The 17,637-nt window shown below is 47.2% G+C and overlaps 1 protein-coding gene across 4 annotated transcripts in view; it reads left to right on the top strand.

The window, feature by feature from the left end:
• The window catches only part of jarid2b (jumonji and AT-rich interaction domain containing 2b), an 84,580-nt gene that overhangs the window by 47,777 nt on the left and 19,166 nt on the right, over positions 1 to 17,637 (top strand). For 2 of the 4 annotated variants that reach the window (XM_078081402.1, XM_078081401.1), the window contains exons 3-5: positions 175 to 298; positions 11,518 to 11,587; positions 11,684 to 11,741. In XM_078081402.1, the coding sequence (XP_077937528.1) occupies positions 175 to 298; positions 11,518 to 11,587; positions 11,684 to 11,741 (252 nt within the window). Of the gene's footprint in view, positions 1 to 174; positions 299 to 11,517; positions 11,742 to 17,637 lie in introns of all 4 variants that reach the window. The other 2 variants (XM_078081400.1, XM_078081399.1) reach the window with 1 other exon arrangement.

Below are 17,637 nucleotides of genomic sequence, written 5' to 3'. Positions count from 1 at the left end.
AGTCTGGATCTCTCTGTATTCATCCCAGTTGCTTCTTTTTATTTTATTTTAATGTTGTGCAAACGGTCAGTTGGAGGAATGTATCTACTCGGTCTTTAGCCCTCCTGTATTGCATCAAATCAAAAGAAAATAAGCACACTGTCTGGTAACGGCTTTTGGTTCTTCTCTCCTCAGGCTCACTCGCCAATGGGCAGCTGAACGGCTCGGGGTCAAAGGGCAGTCACAAAGAAGATGGGTCCCTGCGCTCTCAGGGCCATGGGAGTCGGGAGTACAATGAGGACGGTCCTCCAAAGAAAAGGTGAGGCGGCGTGTGTGGTTTTCCTTCTTTTCCTTTTTTGTTACGTGTGTGACGTTGTTGAGTCACGGGGTCGTTGTAGAGCGCGAGAGCTGAACGTTGCATGGGCGTCGAACGGCGAGCCGGCCTTGGGTTCACGATACCGTGAGCATTAAGGTGGCAGGTGGCGCTGTTTTGCACTTCCTCTGTGGTTTTTCTCCTTTGCTTTCTTCGTCTCCGTGTAATTCATTCCTTCACATGTGTTCTCTCGAGCTCCCGCGGAATCAATTCAGAATGTTTCAGTCATTGCAATGAATTATACATTCAGTGTATGGCCTCTCCCTCCGCCTGCTCTCCCCCCTCCTCCTCACTCGCAAGGGTGTGCAGTACGTTTGTTTTTTGGAAGAGAGCAAGTTGGCTATTAGTTCTGTAATGGAAGATGACATTCAGTAAAGTGTAAACAGTATCGCCACTTTAAAGAGCTGCGAGGTCTTTTAATGATAATAATAATAATAATAATGCAAATGCCATTTCAGTCAATTCAAATTAGCCACTTAAAGGAATGTTACCATGCATTTCCAGAGGAATCATTTAAAAATATGTTGCAGAGTGCAATAATCCGTTAATTTCCATGGCAGGATTTTACAAGACATTTGTATCTAAAGTGGATTATTAAAAAAGGATTGTGTGTGGAAATTGTTTTTTTATTTTCAGATAGATGGATACAAACACCACTCTGTTGGTGGCAAATGGAATAAGGGGTATTTTGAAAATGTGATGCTTCTATAGCGCGTTGGGAGAAACCGATTTTAAAGTCAGAAGCTGGAAAATATAATTTTCCAATAAGCACGTTCTACAGAGTGACAGCAGATTAAAACGTCTGGCACAAAAGGCTCAATTTCATCCATGCTTATATTATCAGTAGTGAAAGACGTCATTCCTCTTCTTCTAATTTCAGGCAGCCGGCTACTGTGTGTGTGTGTGTGTGTGTGTGTGTGTGTGTGTGTGTGTGTGCATGCGTGTGCTTGTATCTGTTGTTTTGTTTGGCCGCCCGCTAGTCTCTCGCCCTCTCTGACAGGGCATCAAAGCGCCAGTGTAAAGCTGTGGGCGGAGTCTGGGGGGGGGCGGGGGTGGGTGGGCGTCGGACAGCAGCAGATGTCCCTCTGTAATGAGCGGCCCAAGCAGGCTCCATTCACTGCGCGTCGGACACCTGCCCGAGTCCCGCTAGCCGTCCTTCGATGCTGTAAGCTCAAAATCCGAGCGCGCTCGCTGCAAGCTTTCATCTACCTGCCTTTTCAGAATGAAGAGCGAGTCTCTGGAGCCGCTGAGACGGAATACGAGTTTCTTTTCCTGCTCCAGAGACGTAGAAATGAGAGGTCTCCTCGACTCTGGAATGTCTGGCAGTCGTGAATCCTTGACCGTGACACAAAGATAAACGTGGCAGAGAAAGAAAGAAAATGCAAGTCAGACAGGATGAATGAGGTTGTATAGTAAACTTGGAGGGTAATCAAAGGGAGGATGGCTTGACTGACAATAACAAAGATTTGAATAGAGACCAGTTCCCCCTCTGGCGTTATATTAAAGCAAAGCGTTAACGCTGCTCTCTCCTCCAACTAAGCACTGAATAAATAACAGATAGCAAGGACACTCTCATATTTGTATTCTCTTGCTCTTGCTCTTGTGTGTGTGTGTGTGTGTGTGTGTGTGTGTGTGTGTGTGTGTGTGTGTGTGTGTGTGTGTGTGTGTGTGTGTGTGTGTGTATTGAAGTTGGAGAACTTCAGCCTATTAGTTCACTCCACACACACACAAACACTTAGAGACTCACTGCAAGACTGAATGAAGAAATGCTTTCTGTCTGATGCTAATGAAACACAAGCCGAGAAGGATGACCCCGTCCGTCCCCCGGTCCCCCCCTGCTCCTGAGCAGGACGAAGATGCCAGAAGCTTTTACACCTGGCACCGGCTGAAACAGACGGGAGAGGAGTGGCCGGTACCGATGTCGAGCGAGGAAGAGGTTTCGCACGGTGTAGCGGGGATGAAGGGATAGAGGGAGCGACTGGGAGGAGGAGCAGCGGCGGGGAGAGGAAGGGAGGCAGAGACCGAAGGACAGGTGCGAGTGATTTCTGGCAGGAAGCCCCCCCCTTTAGAAGCCTTTGAGATCGACTCTATGTTTGCCTTCCCATGGCTCTTGGGAGTGGCGGCGGGACTGGCAGCACATCTCCTCAGACACGCCAGCTCGCCGTACCCGTCTCCCGCCGGCATGACCGTATTAACCAAATGGGGTTTCCCTGCCAAAAGTGGGCCGTGCCCTCACACGCGCACGGATGTGAACTTCCATTTGCGTCTTCACCGCCACGGTTTACTGACCTACTTGTGTTCCTCTCCCACATTTGCTTTCCAGTCGCTGAGGTGTCGAGGCGATTAAACGGCGTTTGCCGTGAGGTTTTGGCCCTTGCTAAGTAGCCTCGTCCTCTGCACGAGTTCAACATCTGTTGAAGTTGATGTTTTTGGTCCCACGTGGAAGTATCTAATGAACAATGTAAAGTCATTAAAGGAATGACTTTATTACTCACTGGTATTACATTGACTGTTGCTGATCTAACATTGTGGTTATTTAAACATGACCAGTTGATCTGATACGATTTACTTTGTGATAGAATCTGTTACGCTGTTACATCCCGCCGCATCACCTCTCGGCTCGTGTGATTGGTGAAAGAGGTTATTACATGGCGTTGCCCCCGGCAACTCGGCTTTTGGTTAAATTGTGCAGGAGTTAAATAAAAAGAGAAAACCCATCACGTAGTGCGAAAGTGTGGGCAGAGCGTGTGGTTCACAGGTTGAGTGGCCCTCTGAATGAGTCTTCTTAACTTCCCTTCTGCATTTCTCTCGCTCCTCTTTCTTCGTCCCACTTTTCTGTGTCTCCCCTTCTTCTTCTCTCCCTCCCCCCGTCTCCACTGAACCCTACTTTGGCTGCCTTTGAATCCGCTCTCTGTGTTGTCTCAGCCAAGACACACACTCTCACACTCAGCTGCTGCCGCTTGTTTTGTTTCGACTTGATGAATGCCAAGTGTGTGTACACACACACACACACACACACACACACACACACTTGTCTTGTCTGGCGTAACCAATGACTCTTGTCAGTAATGCATATTCACCATTTCCATTTATGAGGGATTACATGCATGTGTTAATAGAGGGCCATAATGTGTGTATTGATTTACTTTAGATGTGAGGGAACCTGTATTCCGTTCTACTCGCGTGTTGCTCACGCGGCCCTCGCGCGCACAAACGCGGCGACCTACATCGGTCTTCTCGCTAAAGACGGACAGCCGGCTCTTTCATCCGGTCGACCGGAAGGACGACATTTACAGTCATAAAGTGACTTTGCGGGTCTTTTGGAAGAAAAACAAAATGGCAGAATCCATATTTGCCGCACCACTAAAAATTGTATGTCTGTGTCACTGGACAGTTTAAACTCTTCTCACTTCTCGGCTCACTTCTTTTTTCAGTCAGTCTCCAAAATCTCATCGCTGCCGTGGGTTCCTGAAAGCCTCCCGCTCCGCTGGAACGTCGAGTATTGGCCATCGACCCCAGCGCACGGTGTCCGTCAGCACACAGACTCGCTCCCATAATCACTGTCAAATACCGGTGCCGGCATTGTGATTGTAGCGCGGATTAACAGGGTGTCAGCTGGTCTGCATGGGGGCCTCTTGACAACGAAGTCAGAGTGATTGACAGGACGGACTGTAAGCTGTCGTTTCTGATGCTGGAGCCATTTCGGCTGCCATCTTAAAGGCCCGAGAGGAAATGCAAAACCAAACAAGAAAGCATTTATTTTGAAGGAAACTCAACTTTTATGCCAGAGTTCAGTACGAAGTTGTTTGTGATAAGAAATATGTTTCTCGTATGCACCCTGCAAAGTGCAGTGACCCAATGGAGCGGTCGGACGGGCACATAAAACTGTGAATGATCACTCTGGATGGGTGCTGTGTGTGTCTGCTTGCGGCGTTTTGTGTGTACCTTTGTGTTTCCATAGCTCTTACACAGCATGCTCATATTTAAATAACAAACAGTCGCATTTTCAAATATTGCAACATAAAATAAAACTCCCTTTTTTTTTTTTTTCTCAGTGCATGCACTTTGATCCACCCTCTATTCCACTGGTCCGAGTGTCCTTTGTTTGAGCCCCGTTCTGCTGTGTCTGTAGCCCCGAGGCCTCAAGTCCACTCAAGGTCTCTGAAGGTCTCCATACGGGACGCTGGCTTAATTAGACTGATCGCTGAGCACATACAGAATCCTCTGATGTTTATTGACTCAATCTGGCTGTTGTCAGCCCCTCCCAGAGGTAACCGGGGAGGTCTGCGAGGTCAGGGGTCATGGGGTTTGAGTTCACCATGTGCTGTGGTGGGGGGGCTGCTAACAAAGCCTCTTTCTTAATGCAGCAGTTTATCTTCTTCCTCCTGAAGTAAAAGAAAGCAGAGCAGGGAGAGCGCTTTCTGTGTACCTTCTGCCATGTAGTTCTGCACAGATTCAAAAACTCCGGCGACACGTTGGCAAACGTCCGTTGGTGTCCTGGAGTCACTTCAGAGGCTTTTAGCTTAAGCGCAGTGCCCTTTTTGTGCATTAGCATTTCTAAGGTGACAAAAGGGTACATTGGCAACTTCCACCTGACCTATTATAGCATTTATATATTCAGAGATACAGTTTAGCTCAATCTATTGTCAAGATGTCTTTTCTCTCCACATCTGCCTATCTGGCCATCTCTCCTCGTTTTATTCAATAAAAGGAAAGCCAAGATTATATTTAAATACGCTCAGAAGGCCCTGCTATGTCTTTTATCTCAAATGTACATTAGCCTCATTGGTCCTTCGTGAAGCGTTTAGCTGTCAGGGCTGAACTGGGACAAAGACACACACACAAACACAACACACACACACACACCACATATTTCAATAACAACCTCACATTTATCTTGATGTCAACACGAAGCAGCTGAGCGTTGAAACGATATGCTGACAAAATATAGAGAAATAGTGTTGAATATACATTACGTTGATGGCTGTCAAGCTGTGTGTCCAACACAGTGAGCAGAAACTGGATGACTGCGTGCAAGTGTGTGTGTCCCCCCGGCGGCCTTGTCTGAGTGACTAATGTTGGTGTTTATTTGTGTTTGCCGTGCACATGCTCGCTGTATATGCGACCAGGGTCAATTCAGGGGCTGTTTGTGCATGTGAAGGTCAAGGGGTCATTGGGCCGGTTGACTGCAGTGCCGCCCTTCTCTTAAGTACACGGAGACGGAAAAACAACAAGCCAACCGCGCCGGGGCGAGTGTTCGGTTACGCGTGTGTTCAGTTCGCACAAACGCAAATCCTAAAATGGACGATGTGGTCTTTCAAAGGCTTCGCCAGCTCTTGGTTGGTGTCATTGCGCACGTTTAATCCCGGCGGTTGCTCCGTAGTAAATTATTTCCTTCATTCGATAAACCGGAGCTCTTAAACCCAGACAATTGAAGGGCTTACAGTGAATTAACAGTTGCGACAACAGTTTCCCTGCGGAGACGTACGTCTTTCATACAGATGCTCACGGTCACACGTACACATGGTGTCAATTACAGTGTCATCATTGCGAATGTACACACTTTCTCCCCCCCTTCATCTGCTGATGGATTTGATTGTAACAGACTGCCAGACAACACACACAGAGACAACTATAGATGGAGACATTGATTAAAGGCATATGCACATTCTGTAATCTCTGCATATAAACATGCATACACATTTAAATCTTATGTACATAAACATGTACATTCATGCTGCTCTGATTTGGACAAAATGAACTCAAGGGCTCTCTCTCTCTCACACACACACACACACACACACACACACACACACACACACAGCCAGCTGCAGTGAGGGCGTCTTTTATCAGGACCATGTGGTCCATCTGGAGCCAGTTAATACAGCCTCTAAGTTACAGACTCTGGATCAGTGCTCTTCTTTTCACACAGTAACCTTTACTGGCGAAGGAGCAGAACGTCTGACTCCAGTACAGCGTCACGCGCAGCGTGGGACACGCTGTTGACACGCTGTGGACACGCTGCAAACTGCTCGGTTCAGATCTGCAATGTTATTTCTGTGAAATGTCCCACGGGTTAAGAATGTCTACTGGGGTGAATGTGAAGCGCAGTTATTCCAACTTTATATTCTTAGTTTTTATCGGTTCATCGTTTTCAATCAATTTGCTTCCTGTCTGTCTAACAGGTGCGTGAACAGTAAATACAGAGAAAATTGTCACGCTTTTTTTGTTGTGGTTTATTCCCGGCATATTTTTTAATCAAAGCTCTCTTTCCTGTCCTGTCTTTCTTGCTGTTTCTCTTCCTTTAACTCGTTCTCTTTTTATCAAGACTTTTATCGAGTTCTGCAATGGATCCAATTAAGGTGTTCCATTATTTTCCAATTAATACTGCGGCCACGGCTCGTCGAGAGCGTCACATTACTATGTTCAGTGGAGTGCTTTAAAAAGTCACAAGACACGTTCGCACAAATCGACTTGGGGACCGCGAGCTCGTGTTCCACTTGGCGGCCCGTCATCCGAATATCAGATAACGGAGGCTGGGAAAGGCCTGAAACCAGAGCACACATCACAGCCAAGGCTCAGCGGTGGAGGGTCGGGGCCTCGTGTACAAGGGCCGCAGTGTGGCGTCTGACCTTAGGAGCACAGACGCACACGTCATGAGATGCCCCCACACTGAGGGCCATTCTATCCACTAATTCTTTAACGGTTTTCATTTCGGGCCTATATTTGGTTAACATGGGAAAGTCAAAGTAAACACACAAAATCAAAATAATAATAATAATAATATAGGTTTCCATCTAATAATAATTAGATGGAAACCTGAGTGTTGGAGCTTTTATATAAGATGTTATTTTATTCATACATAGTATTGTTTTATTATTCCTGATATTTGCTTATTTACTGAAGATTGTTTGGTATATTAAAATGGTTTTATTTTTGTTAAGTATCCTTAGTCTTGGTTGGTTAGTTTGCTGATGAGCTGGGTAACACAACTAACTGGTTATTTACTGTAGTAGACAGGTACAGGACACCGAGACGGGAGTTAATTTAGTTATTTTGTCTGTGTGATAGATTTTAGCGTGCAAGACAATCTGACAAATACAAAATGCAACTGTTTCCTCAAGCTGTTGCGTTTCAAACCGAGTCCTCTGTGACCTGCTGTCGAGTTCAAACGTCTTTGTTTGTTCCCTCTGCGGTTGCGTAGCTGCTATTTGTGCCCGTTGGACTACATTCATCGTCAAGATATGACGGATGCTGAGCCAATAGCTTATTCAATAAACCAAACCAGCACGAGAGACTGCTTCATCAGTCCTGCCTAATTGGCATTGATAGTACCGTTTCTCCTGTTATACCTCGTATAAGTGTTCAAATCCCAAAATGGGATCAGGCTTCTGATGGAGTGTGCGGACCGTGTCTCAGCGGGGGGGGGGGGTAGTGCTAACGCCCTCGTAGCAAGAATACAGATGACCACAAGTCCTGCCATCACGGTAGTTCCCATGGAGACGGCCATCGCTGGAGAGGTGTTGACGATATTGGGACGGAAGAAGGGACGGCGCTGACTGACGGGGGTCCGCGTGCACGAGTGCGATCTGACGCCTGCGCTGCCTGAGCACGCCGGCTTGTGCCGTGTTAAAACACATTACAAGAAGCTGCAGCTCGTCTTCCCCTCCGTCCCCGTGTCCCCCCTCATCACCGCCTCTTTTCCCATTTTTATCAATCTTACGTCGCTCTATGTGTTAGAGGGAAATCACAAACGTCCCTTTATCCTCTCCCTTTCTTCTCCCCTCCTTTTCACGGGATTGCTGGCAGACCGGATCGCCAAATTCTGTCACTCTCAGCCACGATGGCACGTGCAATGTTCGACATTAGAGCGGCCCTTTAAAAGGGTGCGGCCGGGTAGTGGCAGGAAGGGAGGGAGGGATGAAGGAACGGATGAAAGGTGGATTAGAGAAGGATGATTGCGGACATCCTGCTGTAATCTCGTTTGCTTTTCTTCCGCCTTTTGGATCTCTGTTTTCTCTTTTCCCTCCCAGCGTCTCTCCAGACCTCCTCTCATTTCCCGGCCTAATTTTCACCCAAGCTTTACTGACCCGCCGCGCCGCTACACCTGTGCATACACACAGACCCAATATACTGTAGCTCAACACGCCTGGGACACGCTCACTCATGTTGCAGTGGCAGAACAACTCGTTGCAAATTGTTCCCACGCTGATTTCTCGTTATTTACATGGTCCTCGGGACGCTTCGAGTCCGCGTACTCGAGCCCTCCCCGTGCCTGCGCTCCGGTCTCTTCAGCATTACTGATGTTGGCAAAACTTTGGGGAGGACCCGTCGTTTCTGAGGAGTCGGGACACATTCTTTCCTTATGTGTTACTATAATTGCTTTCATGCTGTAATTTCCTGATGCACTTGAAGGTGATGAAAACAGTAATTCCGTTTTGCCACTCGAGCACAGTTTACAAGGAACACGGCTCTCTGTCATATTTATAGCAAGTGCTTGTTATTTAAGTTGCAGTTTTCGTAATGCGAAGTGATGGGGAGATATTTATCCCTTCCTCCGCCTGCGGATTCGCTGCCAGACCCTTCATTATAACACCATCTGTTTTTATTACCTTTTTATTATGCTCATCTTTGCTGTTAGCGTGCCAGAAGGGAATTTTGCATAGTGAAATGTACATAAACAGAGTTTAGTCCTATTACCGAGGATTACCGATAACTAGAAATGCATTGTCAGTGATTGTCAGACTGCCCCCCCCCCCACCCCCCCCCCCCCCCCACCCGGCATATCTCCCATGTTAGTTAATAGATAACAGAGGATTGTCGGAGGGGAACCTGAGGCTCATCAAAAGAGGCTCTGCTCCACTGTCTAGACAGGATGCAGTAAGCACAATGCTTTATTAGCTCATCTGTCTCTGTCCACGCTCGTTTGCACAGTTGCTTGGGCTTTATTTCTGTTGTCAAACTGTCTGTCTTTTATTTTTTCAGTGTCAGTTAACTCACAAGTTTTAGTTTTTTGTTAGCCCTTAAACAGGATCCTATTTATCTATGGCCGGAGCAATAAAACTATCCACAGCTTGGATTACCAAAGAGGCTTTTATTGAGGGCTCCATCTCTGCTTACTCTTTAGAAAGTGTTCACGGCTCAGCTGGGCTCAGCTTAGTCTGCATTCCGCCCCCATTTGCGCTATTAAATTGCACACCATTAAATTCACGGGGCGGAGGGACGGGTTCGGGTGGGTGCACATTTGAACCGTGCATTACAGTTCCGCTGCCGGTCACCACAACACCGTCGCACAATTTGAAAGCTTTGTCGTGCATTAAGAGATTGTTGCTAATTACTCAACACATTGCTGTTAGAAAAAAGAGGGTTTTGTATGTTTAAGAAACTGTTTGTTAAACTCTAAAAGAGCGTGCGTGAACTCATTTCTGTCTTTAGTTGCAATTTGAGCATGTTAGAAGAACAATACGTTGTTTGCAACTTCTTTTTTTTGCAGCTTTCGGATACGTAGGCAATAAAACAAATTGATCGTGGACATTTATCATTTCCATATAGTTTTGTGTATCTGCTTATGTTTAATACACTGTGTGTGTCTGTGTCTAAAAATGCCCCCCCCCCCCCACCTCCCGATTCAGTTCAGACTAGAAGTTGGCGCGTCACGGGTAGAAGCAACTTTTGTGTGTTTTGCATCTGGAAGCATTTGCGGGCCAAGCAGATGTGGACATGTGGCTGGAGGAGGAGCTTGAGGACGATTGGCGCCTCACACCTTTCCTCGTCTTCTGTCCCCCGGCTGTCTGCCGCACTCTTCTCCCGTAACGACGTTCTCGTATTGGGTACGATCGTGCATCTCTCCCCTCCCCCGCTCCCTCGGCTCTCACGTGAATAATGTTGCTCCGTACCGGAGGACACTTGCGTCATTGTTAATGTGACATTTGTTCACGTTGTTTCCGCGGAATGCAACATCTTGCGCTCATGCATACTGTTGTTCACGATTCCCAGACGACGACAAGCCTCTTGCCTGCGTTCCTGCGTTTGTTTCTCCATGGAGGTGCATTAAGAGGACGTGATCAGCGCACCCTGCTTTAAGTCACAGCTTTTTGTGAAGGGACACTTCACTGTGTGGGAAGGGTTCAATGCAGAGAACAATCTCCTGTATGTGTAAAATAAAATGGCAGTAAAAACAGCTTCTTCTTCTTCTAAATTTCACACATTTTGAGCTTACAGCCATGTCACGGCATGAAATCGACACATTTTGACACCACACGGTTCTCTGAAGTGTAACCGGAGCGCTGCACCAAATGCATTGTGGGTGTCCTCCAGACATGATCCTATCTTCTTACTTTAATCGAGTCCACGGCAAATTGACAAATAATATCAGGACATCACATTCCTTCTATCATAGCTCTCTGTCCTTCTCCCTGACACGCGCACACACACACACACACACACACACACACACACACAGCATCGATAATCGATTGAAGCCACTTGCTGATTCGTGTGTGTGTGTGTGTGTGTGTGTGTGCGCGCGCGCGCAACGAGGGGACTTGTGGCTTCTTCATTTTCTTTCACTCGGTGCTTTCATCCGTAGCTACACGTGTGTTCTTTGTGTAATTCACTGCGTGGATACAGACATTTACATGCAAAGCATCCAAACGCTCACTGAATGGCTGTCGGCTGGAGAGTGCGCGGGCATCGGCGCCTCGGTGACGGCCTCTCGCCCACTCCTCTGAACCGACGTGCACATGCTCGTACACAAAGGTGATCAACTCCTCACTGCAGGGTAATTGTTTCAGCAATCCACTCCACAGCGAGACAACAGCCACCGGGCCACAGTAATGAGAACGATGAGAGTGTGTGTGTGTGTGTGTGTGTTCGTGCATGTACGTTTTAATCGGCTGCATACCACTTTGTATTCCGCCGAGATAGCTGGAGATGGATGACATCATCGCTGCTTACCGGGTGGACGATACAGTTACCACACTGTGCTAACGGTGTGTGTGTGTGTGTGTGTGTGTGTGTGTGTGAGTGAACATGACTTTTTTTCACCCTTTTATTGGAGGAGTGTAATTGATGAATATATAATATCAATGTGTGTGTGTGCGTGTTTTTTATGTGAGCAAATAATACACGTCAGCTACTAACTCTCTCCTTTGTCTTCTCCCCAGACCTCGGCTCCAGGCCCAGAGGAAGTTTGCCCAGTCGCAGCCCAACTCGCCCAGCACCACACCCGTCAAGGTGGCCGACCCGGGCAGCCTGAACACCGCCGTGGCCACTGTGCCCTCAACATCCCTGTCATCGCTCTCCTCCTCATCCCTTTCCTTGTCCATTCAGGAGCTGTCCCGACGCAAGCCCAAGACGGAGGACTTTCTCACCTTCCTTTGCCTCAGAGGTGAGACGGGTGCAGAGACATTTCCATGCAGACACACAACCAGCTGTGGGATGTTTGTCCAGCAAGCAGGCCGCAGATACTGCATGTCTGTCTCTCATGTGAGGGGTTTTAATGCGCGCCCGGGATTTCTTTTTTTTTTTAAAGAAGCTGAAGCAGATATTTATTCTGAGGCTGGACAACAGTTTGCTACTGTCTGGCTCTCTTTGACTGGGCCGGCACTGCGTAAGCCTTCTGGTTGCAATCTAATGAACACGCACCTGTCAAACCGCAGATACGGTCCAGTGCCGAGACGGATCGCCTCACGCGCAGGTCTGAAGGGCAACCTGGACTACAGCTAAACCCCTTTTAGACACACACAGACGCATACACAAGCAATTCCAGAGCACTTGTTAAGAATACGTTTTGTTAAGTCGTGTTGAGATCACCCTACACGCACGCACACACTCAAAATAACTACTGGCATGTAAGATCCCATCCTGCATTTAATCAGCTTACAGAGCTCCCTCTCCTACCTTTCAACAAGTGTGTGTGTCTTCAACACCCCGTCTATCACCCTGTTGCACAGCAGCTGTCGGTGCACGTAGTACTCGCACGGTCACACGCCCCACACCACAAACACCACGCGGGTTCATCGCCACTACGTCGCACCTCACGTGTCGGGTGAACTGGAAAAAAAAAAAAAAGCCCCGGCAGAGTAATTAGCAGCATTTTTCTGTGTTTTTGTGCGCACGCGTGCGTGTGCGTGTGTGTGTGTGTGCGCGCGGCATTGATTTATTGGGATTGTCTTCACTGGGGAAACTATTTGTGTTAAATGCAGGCACTAAGCAGAAGACACTCCAGGCTTCTCCTTTGGAGTTAATGAAGGATTCTTGTTGCCTATGATCCATCGCTGCGTTGGCCAGCAAACGGATTGGGCTGGTCCGCTGCCAGGACAAAAGGTTCTATCCTCTAGAGACCAAATTACACCGTAATTATCACACTGGCAGAAGTATACTGTGAATTGTTTGAGCGTCTCTGGATCAGACATCAGGGATGCTTTCTAAATTCTCTTTATAGATGATGAATTGTGTTTTCCCAGTCGCTCCGCGTGCTGATTTTACAGGGTAAAGTGGAGGTTATGCACATTATCTAGTCTACTACGTGTCCTTTTTATACAGGCGGACTCAATGACCCTTCACGGGAGACTTCAATTAATCATAAGCTCCACCTTAGATTCATGACCGTCTCAAACAGCCCTCTTACAAAGGCGAGGGAGTGACGCATTCACGGCCTGAATACAAAAAAAAGTTAAGGGCCACAGCCTTAGACGTGCCTTCTTTATACTACTTTATCTTCTCCTTTGTTAAATATCTCACTCCTTTTTCTCCAACGTGTCGTTGAAGCGGGCGTGAAGACAGAGCCGCTTGCTTCAGATGAATTTACCGTTATCATCATTAACCTCCGCCCGCCTTACAAAGTAGGCTAAAGACTCAGGAGAGTTGAATTTAGATTCAAACCCGTTGGGAGAGGATGGCCATACGTTGCTATTCTGACGAGAGCGCTTCCGATGTAGAACGCCGTTTTAACCTTTCAGGGCTCCTTCAAGAACGCAGGGGGCTTTGATCTGCATATGTAGGCCAGGCTGTTACGTAGGCTAATGATATGATGTCCCGTATACCTTACACTTGGAATTATTCTGGGCTGTGGGTGCTAAACTAAGTCAAGCCTTCCATAATGAGGTGTAGGTGGCTGGTCCTGTTAAGAATGGGGCTACGCTGCTAAGCTAATGTTTGCATGCTTTTGCACTGGGCTTTTTCAACTGCCGCTTACTGCTGTATTTATAGCTCAAGTTTAACACTGTGTGTGTGTGTGTTTTGAGTACTGCGAGAATGACATTTTCCTGAGGGGGCTTCTTCTGCGTGGTTTCTCCCCTCGGCCTCTCACGTGACCCGTATGTAGCGACCCTCACAGAGAGACGGACACGGGAGAATGTCAGCAGAGCCCTTGAGGTTGTGTGGAAGTGCGAGTGTGTTGAAGTGTGTGCGTGAGCCAATGCTCACCACTGACGTCCTGCTCATCTTCTGTGTGTGTGTGTGTGTGTGTGTGTGTGCATTATGGGTGTACGGTGAGACACAGCCGCGTTAGCTTGGTTAATCTTTTTAAAGGGACAAGTCTTGGACATCCTCTGAAACCCCCAAATCCCCTTTTAAGATCTAGATGCACGTCTATGCGGTGATCTGACCTCCACAAACATTAGGCTGCCTCCCGTCTGCAACCCGGAAGCCCCTGACAGCACCTCTGGCTATATTATGCAAATCACCAAAGCGTCATCTCCTCGATTATTTCTCTCAATTTCATTCAAACTCACTTTTCAAAGTAATTGTAATTGTACGTTCAGCAACCTTTTTCTCTCCCAAACCCCATCGGTGAGGATTCCTGGGAGCTGTCCCAGGTCAAACGTTCAGTGTTTATAGACACACACACACACACACACACACACACACACACCTACACACCCGCTGCAGTGTTTGCTTTTCTTATCTGGTAAACAATACGCATTCACCCCACAAGGCTTCTATCATGACTGCAGCTGACAGCTACATAAAAGCAGTTAAAACGTGGAGCATTTCAGTCTGTAAAGTGAGCAACAAAAACTCTTGTGTCAGTCCGTGTTGTGAAAACACAATTTAAAGGGATGCTTTAACGCCGAACACATTTCCCCATTGAGCAGCTGAATGTCGGTACTATCGGAAAACGGTTCAAACATGAAACTGCGCACAAAAGGTAGTCGGATTACCTTGATTAACCGCGTCGTTAGTTCCGACAATAGAGTTTCGTTTGTTCAAATATACTTTCCTCCTTTGGCGCTCTGAGCACCAGAGGCCGAGTGTGATCCGTTATGTTTTAGAGGATGTAGGAAGGGATGCATTCAGAGAGACGGTATCTCCAAAGCCAACAATCTAATTGAATAAATAGCTCTATAATTATGAGGGAAAAGATGTATTGTATGATTTCTGCGGTGAAACAGTCCCTTTTTAAATCACAATGTCACGATACCAAGTTCAGCTTTCACAACAGTTGTTTATTTTTTGTTGCTTATTTTACAGCTTCAGATCAGTTTTATGTGCTTTTTAGCCCTCAGCATGACGTCTCACTCATTCTGCATGATACTCTGGCTCATTTCTCTATCCAAGTTTGTAAAAAAACGTATTCTCTCGGGATTACAGCCCCCACATTAATGAAGCGGGTAGCTGCTGTATCTGAAGACAGCATTCTGATGCAACGTGGGAGTAACCGGACAGAGAAGTAAAAAAAACAAAAACAAAAAAAACCAAAACAGGATTTGTTTCTTGTGTTTTAAAAGGATGCGGATCATGTGTGCTCACCACCCACACTGTCTACGGCTGGTATTCTGTATTTATCTGACTGCTCATCTCGTCCTCCTGCAAACACACACACACCAGCGGAGTGCTCAGGCCATGCCCGTGCACTCAGAATGGTGTTTATGTGTGTGGTCCAGGCCTGTCGTTGCTCTGTTTATATCCACGGAGAAAGCCATTTGGGTGGAAGCCAGACAGTCCGCCTCTGGCTCCGTCTACCTCTGGTAACACGCAGGGTGCACTGATGCCGTCGGCCAGTTGGGGGCAGCACTGCCAGCAGCAGAACGTGGTCTATTTCTGGCCCACGCCAGGTTCTCCCCAAATGAAGCTGCCCACTGTTTAAGGCAATGGCCCCAATGTTTCAGGAAGGATCGCTGTCATGGATGTACACTAGACATTCAAGTGTCAGTGGTTACACTCTTACTTTGTTGTTTTCTTGCATCTTTAAAGTATTCATCAATATATATCGGGCACGGTTTGTTTTTTTCAGGGCTTCTTTTCACATCCACATAGAACAGATAAGAACAGATTAGGGTGTAAATGAATAACTGTCTGTGCACACACACACACACACACACACACATCCTGGAAAAGAGTCCCTTACATAAGATCCATTTTAAGGAGTGCGCCTTTCTTTCCAATTGTGTGCGTGTGTCCGTATTCCAGCAGCGCGTGTGTACCGTTTCCACCTAGTACCCCTCTGGGCCTTCTTCCACGCTCGCCAGCGCCAGCGGGGTGCCTTTCCTCTCCGGTTCAGCGGGTTCCTCTGCTCTACTTGCATAACCTCCGGCACTGACCTGCTGAACCAGAGACCTCAGATTCTGAGTATGTGATCACACATGTGAGCAAATGTGGACTTTTCACATCTGGTTTTTGAGGAAAATACTACCAATGCCGGGTACTGGGCTTTGGGACGTCTGTCTCTGCAGTGGGGTTGTTAGATGTGAGTTTTGTTTGATGGTGTTTTTACTGTGTGTGAATCAGCTTTAACTAAGAGCACATTTCTGCTCCTGGGAATAGGGTTTCAAGTCTGACAGCGACTCATGAGGCTCTCGAGTACATTGTTGCTGTGACAAGTGAATTTCCCTCAGGGACCAGGAACTTTTCTTTCTCTAATGTACGATTGCTATTTGATAAGCCTGAAAGCTACAGTTGTGACTCTCTTGTCACTCACGATGCAGAGGTCGGTCACACAAGCAAGACAGATTCAGCTTTTTCCCTCAAGTGCACATCCACTGTTTGTGGGGTTTGTGTTCTGACATCAAGAAATGTAAATTGGAAAAGTAATCCGTCACCCTCTCAGTGGCTTGTACGCTTTCTCTCTACTGTTCCTTCACTATTGACTTATACACAGTTTGTCAGCGCTCAGCTGTAGTAAAATAACCCACATAGTCCTTTCTGACCCCAACCCTTAAAACCTCCCTCCCCCTTCCTGTGCACTCACGTGGCCCTTTCAGTGTGTCCCCACGGCAGCTAAAGCCTCCTGATTGACTATTTAAATAGTCGTCATTGTTTCAGTTTCAGTTAAGGGGACAAAAGAGAGCCCCCCGCCCCCCCCCTCCTCGCCCATCAGCCACCCAAGAGCCCCCTTAGAAAATGACAATTCCAATAGAATGTTTGAGACCTAATTATGATTTGTCTGAGCACGGAATGAGGTGGAGGAAAAGGTGGTGTAATTGGGAGGGGGGCCTTCAAGAAGCACTGGGATCTGTCTTTTTATGCGTGTACATATATGGGCATGCACGCGTGTTCTCTGTGAGCTGGCCGGATGGAATTAGGGTCTCCGGTGGTCCTGTGTGTCGGTCTCTTTGTGTCCCAGCTGCATTTTGGGGATCTGAGATCTGTGCTGTTGTTGCATCTGTTTCTATTGGACGTCTGGTTCTGGTCTTCTAGCGCTCTGCTGCTCCTTGCAGCCTTTAAAAGAGGAGAAAAACATTTCTGTGTTTCATACATTTGTTCTATTTCACACTCCGCTCCACCCCTTCCCCTTTTCAGTTTCTACTCTGTCTGTTCTTACCATAAAAATGAATGAAGGTTTTCTTTTCTTCCCAAACCCAGAAAGCTGCCCAGTTAAACTGTTTCCCAGAAGTATTGTTAAGTTGCACACTCACTTCCTGCAATATATTTCAACGTTTTTATCTCCACTTCCCTGCAGTTCCTAAACAAACACACGCACTCCTCCCTCCATTTCTAGCCCCGGGTGCCCCTGTGGTCTGTTTGCTATTGGCCCTCTGACCCCTGTTCAGAGCGGTAAATTACAGCCATTTAGCTAATGAAGCAAGTCATTAGAAGCTGATTGGGTCGTGTGTGTGTGTGTGTGTGTTTGGTCTGAGAGGAGCGTTTGCTCTGTCGCCAAGATGAACGAGGTGTCTGTGCGTTGTGCTTCTTTGTGTGGCGCTGCGCAGTGGCACGCAAACATCCGCCATTCCTGCAGCCCGATACACAAAATCAGAAAACATTCAAATAATAGTACACAAATATGGAGTGTTTTGAGTTGTCCTTTCTTTAAGGCAGCTAAACGACATGTTGCTGCTTTC

Source organism: Gasterosteus aculeatus, chromosome 10, assembly GCF_964276395.1.
Source record: "Gasterosteus aculeatus chromosome 10, fGasAcu3.hap1.1, whole genome shotgun sequence".
In the NCBI taxonomy this organism is placed as follows: Eukaryota; Metazoa; Chordata; class Actinopteri; order Perciformes; family Gasterosteidae; genus Gasterosteus; species Gasterosteus aculeatus.
This window is presented reverse-complemented; position numbering and strand designations above follow the sequence as displayed.